Source organism: Zerene cesonia, chromosome 14, assembly GCF_012273895.1.
Source record: "Zerene cesonia ecotype Mississippi chromosome 14, Zerene_cesonia_1.1, whole genome shotgun sequence".
Classification (NCBI taxonomy): domain Eukaryota; kingdom Metazoa; phylum Arthropoda; class Insecta; order Lepidoptera; family Pieridae; genus Zerene; species Zerene cesonia.
In genome coordinates this window covers 5,124,879-5,131,301 of record NC_052115.1, presented here as the reverse complement: position 1 = coordinate 5,131,301, position 6,423 = coordinate 5,124,879, and the positions used below count along the sequence as shown (strand labels likewise).

Here is a 6,423-nt window from a genome sequence, read left to right as displayed (position 1 = left end):
TAGGGCAACAGGTGACTATTTTTAATAATGTTTATCTTGTAATTTACCGTATCTATCGTTAATGCTATGAAAAGTTCTATAAACTTATTACTTGGTCTAAGTCTAATGTTTAAATTGTTTGCAAAGTTAAACATTTGTAGAGACTAGAGAGAGTTGTAATTTTTCTAATGATTACATATCAAGTAATATATGTTTGTAAAATCATTTTTTTTTATATCTGATTAGTTTCATTTGAGCTACTATTTAAACATATTTTTATTAATTCTTTACATGCAATTACTAACAATTAGTTTTTTATCAGTCATTAGTACTCACAAGTAACAAAATAAGGGGTAATCAAGGTTGAAATAAAAAACGATCGATGAACTAAAAATGTTTAATGCAATAAACTAATTACTAAATGAAAAAGTTCGCGTACTTCCAACACGCCCCACGAAGCATTAATAAAGTAAGAAAAATTATGAAGTGAAACAATTAAACTAATAAATATTTAATTCATATCTATTTACACTCGCTGAGAGGCAGCCATGTCTTAAAACTACAATCACCTTCCATACGAAAAATTACCTAAGATAATTTCACTTATAGGGCCTTTATTCTGATATTATTTGAAGTAACACAAAATGCGTATTAATGATATGAGAAAACCTCAAAACAATTTTTTTCCTATAATTAGTAATTAAGGAATGTCTAAACTTTCTAAGCTCTGTTGGCTTGTCGATGTCGCTAAAAGAACAGCGTATTCTTCAATAAACTGTATTTAAAGTGCCTAAAAATTTTAGACATGCCATACTAAAGTAAATAAATCATTCAGTTATATATAGTAGTTTAGATAAAGCCCACAAATAAATTTGTTTTAATAAGTTTTCTTTTTCATTAGCACTTATACGTCAAATGTCGTTAAATTTCAAGTAAAATCAAATATCGAATTGCACAATTAACCCCACATGTTATTTCCGAAATTTCTTCACATTATCCTTGAAATGCATTTAGAATTTTTTGTCATTCACGTCATAAAAAACAGAAGAACAATGCTTGTTTAAACTAAAACATAAAAAAGTATATGGTAAACAATCATGAAATACAATAATATTTCTATATTTACTGTTATAACATTATTCCGTCAATTTATCACAATGTAATAAATCCCGTGGAAAAACTACCATATACATAAATTTCCAATCATTGAGGCAGTTGTGAATACTTCCCAACGGAGAACAGAGAAAACATCATATCGTTGTAATATTTTGTACTCGTAATAAGGCAGAATTTACCAACATACTTGGTATATGACTAAACGTTGGAACTTGGCTTAATTATGTGCTTGTAGATAGTTCTGTTTCAACAATGTTTATGAAAACGAGAGGGATAGCATGAGATTTAATAATCTCTTTAAGTTGTCCGGCATTGTTTCAAATAAGGTACTATGCTTTTCTGTGTATTTTATATATTTATTAGAAGCAATAGCTTTAAATAGATCATGTTGTTTTCTTTAGTATAAAAGATAATAAAATACTAGAAATATTCTAGAAGTCGGCTATAACGAATAAACCTTGACTGACTGAATCGAAATTGTAAACAGCCGAAAAATAAATAATGTAAATAATTGTAAAGATAAAGTTTTAGTGCATCGAGCTATATGCAAGCAGATAAGTAGCTAGTGCGGCCATAATAGTTAAGAATAGCCAGCGAAAGTGCTAGAGAAAAACATTCAGGTGTTTTCTACCATTTAGGTCTAGATTTCTCTCCGCTGATAAATGGGATATTTTTGAAAGTCGGGTACAATTCATTCAAGTGACAGGATTCTGTTTTCTTTAAAATTAGGATCTTTAATAGATATAAATAACATTTACTATCAGTTTCAAATTATTTTTTCCCTTGTGCAATGACAAGCGTTGAGATAACAAGTCAAAGTATTGAAATTGGTACCCTTTGTGTAAAATCTGTTGTATATATTAGAAATATATAATAAAACTCAATTTATTTGTTATTTCGTTAAAATTTGTAGTTAAAAACATGCTGTATCGTTCATCTCTAGTACATATAAATATTTAGAATATTCTATTTCTATATAAGGCCCTATTGTCTCAACAATGACTGAACTTAAATAGTAACTTTATTCTTAGCAACTGCTATAAGTACCTTCTATGGAATTATCTACTTTACTCCGTATGACTTAATAGTTCACTTTAGCAATCATATAAAAAATCCCGACACGCGTCCTTCGTTTTGGTGTCATTGTGGCTCTTTCGACATTAATTTTGCTTCGCTGTTAGTGAGCCCAGATTCATCTCTATCAATGGTTCTAAGTGAAATAGATAGCTGTAAATTAAATACGTCTTCAAAGCAATTATAAGTAATATGGTGGTGATGCTAAATAAGGTCATCCGCTTCAGGGGAAGCTCTTGGCGCGATTCTTGTAGTCATTTCTTCGGCCGTGGAAGCCGGATCGTCACCGACCCCCACGTTAATTTTTCGTCGACGATCCAGCGCAAGACTTGGCGCTTCCGTATCGACACTGTTAGCGTCAGCCTCGTTAACTCCTCTAGAGGAGTTTTTAGCATCGTCGAGGCTGCTTATGATGGTGTTATTGCGAATTAAATCGATGTGGCTGTCAGATGTTTTTCTTCTGATTTCTTCGATTTGAATGCCAGCGTCGGTCGAAGTGTGCGTGGAAGTCTTGTTTGAGTTGTTCATGTTGTTTTCGTCGGACGCGGCGACTGCTCTCTCTTCGTTGTCATGACCAGTGGTGTTGGTGCCGGTAGCGATGGTTTCGGTAGTGACACTCCGAGAGGTGATAACGTCACCCGTGTGTGTAGTGTTCGTTTGAGCCGTGGACACGGAGGGAGATGTCTGCGTGGTGGACTGTACGGTGTTCTGCACCGTTTGCGTGGTGGACTGTGTGGTTGGCGGCGTCGCTTGCGTCCCTGTCCCCGGTGCGTCGTGGTACGCAGTTCCGCTCGCCAAAGCAGCTATCCCAGCTAACCCCATCATACCACCCATACCGTGATGACTGCGCAATAGTAACTGTTGCAGTTGAGCTTGCTGTAGTATCACCGGCAACTCGTAGTGATGGAAGAAGTATAACATAGAATGCTGCGAACAGAAACAAATATTTTATATGTTTAAAGTTAACAATTATACCGTTTTACTTACGATATCCTGAAGGAATTTTTATTGAGCCATAATATAGTTCAATGAGGACGCTATATAGTGCGAGATCTTATCGTAGTTTGAGACACGTCGGTAGAAATGAACTCTTTTAGACAAATAAATGAGGGAATCGTGACAGTGGTGAGTACTCATTTTATTTATTTATTTGTGGGTCAGAGATCCCTCCCTTGGCAAGATCTGACGTAAGTTTTAATTAAGAAACTTGTGACCGCTACGAGTAAACTTTTATTTCAAATTATATTTTCCGATCCCAGTATTTTTCTTCACGTTCACAAATGTAATGTTTTGAAATTAAGGCATATTACAACTTCAACGTTAGATGATTTTGTTTAAATTTAAGAACTCAATAAAACGAGAAATAGATATATAAAGAAAATTAAACATAATTTATAAAACCCTTAAATAACTTAATTGTCTCACTTGCATACAGAGTATAAGGAATTTATTTAATCCCAGCGATCCTAATCAGGATTATTAGATAAACTGAACATGAAATTATTGTATTTTCATCCTTTAGAACTACTGTACAATGTTTGAATTAAATTTGTCCGTTTCATGATCAAAAATCAAAGTCGAGTCTAAAGGAGTCGGTTACATACAAACACACTTAATAAGAGCTAATAAAAGCGTTTTAAAAAATAGAGATAGGATATAGTTCTATGCATGAAAAAAAAAATATGGTAGAACGTGTTAATTAACATGACCTCTGAAATCGGCTCCCTGTTGCAAACATAAAAAAGGATCAAACGTTTAAAAGGTATTTAATGGACAAAAACCGTGCCTTTTATGCGTCCCGTAAATCAGTTGCTTTGAGATTTACATCAACCCCTGCTATATTGCTACACGAATAAAAGCGAGGTTTATTTTTGATTCAGATGATTATAATAGCGATTCAGTTGAGTTTGCTTATCATTTTAAGATATTTTTTTTATGTTGAAGCATTAAATGTATCAGACGCTTTATAGGTATAAGGAAAAATTATATTTTTTTTTTTATTTTTCTCCTTGGCAGCATTCTTTTACAAGTGTAGGTGTTCGTTGTATCTAAAATATGTCTATGTCCGCGTGCAATACGACTGTTAGAGCGCACGGCGTGAAATATGAGAAAATGCACTTGAAAAATCTTCTTGTAACCGAATACTTGAGCCCAGGAAATGGCTCCGAAGGTGGCTAACTCGCCGAGAACTGTCTACCAAATACTTTATGCATTTATATTCAACATTATCTTAAAACTTCTCGAACAGCGTGTTGACAAGAAGGTGGGGAATTCCGACAAGAATAAAGTTATTTTGATTTAAAATGCTAAGAAAAATAGAGCTTTGAGAATTCGCTCGTCTCCCTTTAGGGAGGAGGAAATATTTTTGCAGATCCCTTTTCATTTAGGTAATCTGATGTAACTCGAGCCAACATTTTTAAACGAATATTGTGTAAAAGTAATTGATTACAAATGAGCAACAAAATATCAAAAATATACAATGCTATCAATTCTTTATAACTACTTCACGTTAATATTACAGTTTTACCTCGATCTTGTCTTATATTTTAAAATCCCACTCGAAATAAGTTTTCTCATCTTAAGCGGCAATCATATATGAAACAGATTTATATATATGTAATACATTTGTATCTGTTTTATTCTGTAACAGCAAACAAGTCCCAAATGTACGGTAGTATCTTTGATTGCATTATTCATATGGGCACTTTATGATCTATTAACTTATATGAGTTTCAAAGAGACCAATTCTCAAATGGGCCTAAATGTTGGTAATTAAGAATATTAAATATCGATGTAAAACAGGCTCTAATACATCGTATTACTCAACCGTAAGCCGCTGAAAGTGTTTGTATAAAGTTTACTACAATTTGTGGCAGATCTGGAAGATTACCACACTTACAGAGATCCAGTAATGGCCGACCTCGTTGTTGACTTAGGACCATCTTGAAATTAACTAAAATCAACTATTGTTAGTTCGCGTGAACACGAGTCGAGTTTGGATGCTGTAACGTTCGATTTAATTCATATACGAAAACATATAAGCGTATTATCTAATTATAATTATTGCTACAAATTAATACGATCACAATTTTACGTGAGTTATTTCAAATAAATATGACGTTAATTTCGGAATATCTACATGAAGTTTACTAAGCAAACTAGCAAAGTCTTTTAATTGCTTTCGACATTTAAACGACTAATAAAGCTATACAACTAACTTCTCGCGCTCTCCTTTTTGCAAACTGTCCATTCATACCAACAAAACGATTGAATCCACGCGTGCCACATGTACATTCAACTTGCACTACGCCGCACTTTGCTAACAAAATACAAAATTAACTTGGAATATTCACGCATTCAATAAAGCCCGCAGACTTTAAAATATAGCGAGCATCAAGTTGAAAGCAAATTTTATAATGCTCGGCGCGTCGGCGACCGGGAGCGGGCGACCTCATGAAATATGATTTTTATTAATAAGTTGACACGCTTGATGATTATAAGATAAGCCCCACTTTGCATTCCGCGAAGCTGCCTTGTTTTTCGACGTCTCCCACTGTAATCCGACAGAGCCCCTCTCCTCCTTCGGGCGTTTCGCTAAACAATATGTACCCCAAAATTATTGTAGCGTGTACATTGTTTTACATGTACAGGTGTTTTGTCTTACTATTTCTTATATAAAACCTAATCGTACAGAACCTAAAAATCTAATTGTCGTAAATTTACTATGTATATGAATGTATAGTATTCTTTGAGCTTAAGAGATTTTGTACACGTATACCTGATTGCGTAAACTCAACTAAATGTAAGTAATAAGTGAATAAAATTATTATCATTTTATATAATTCATAACAAGATTCTACTGACACAGGACAGAGGCTATAATGATGCCATCATCGTCATCCTCATCAGCCCATATTTTCTATTAAAAAAAAATCGTCGTCACAAGAGCTACATTTAATAATAATTTATCTATTATACTATATTATTACCTAGTAAAATTTGAAGCAGTTGCTGTTTTAGATTTGTTAAGGTAAATTAATTAGTTTATCATTCTAAGATTAAGTTGTTACAAATGTTACATGTCGATATGCTTTTAAGTCGATTCTAAGAAACCTGCCAAAGACAATGAAATTAATTTCCAATTAGAGTAATGCAAACCATTTTGATAGAGAATTAATTTGTTATTAATTATTCTATTGCATCATCGAATACTGTAATGTTATTAAGGTATGATATTTAGTAAAATAAAAAATG

The 6,423-nt window shown here is 33.2% G+C and overlaps 1 protein-coding gene across 2 annotated transcripts in view; it reads right to left on the bottom strand.

Moving 5' to 3' along the window:
• Nucleotides 1–360: 360 nt before the first annotated feature.
• The window catches only part of LOC119831659 (membralin), an 82,885-nt gene continuing 76,822 nt past the window's right edge, over nt 361–6,423 (bottom strand). For both annotated transcript variants that reach the window (XM_038355104.1, XM_038355105.1), the window contains exon 11: nt 361–3,096. In XM_038355104.1, the coding sequence (XP_038211032.1) occupies nt 2,374–3,096 (723 nt within the window). In that variant the 3' untranslated portion in view covers nt 361–2,373. The remainder of the gene's footprint in view (nt 3,097–6,423) is intronic.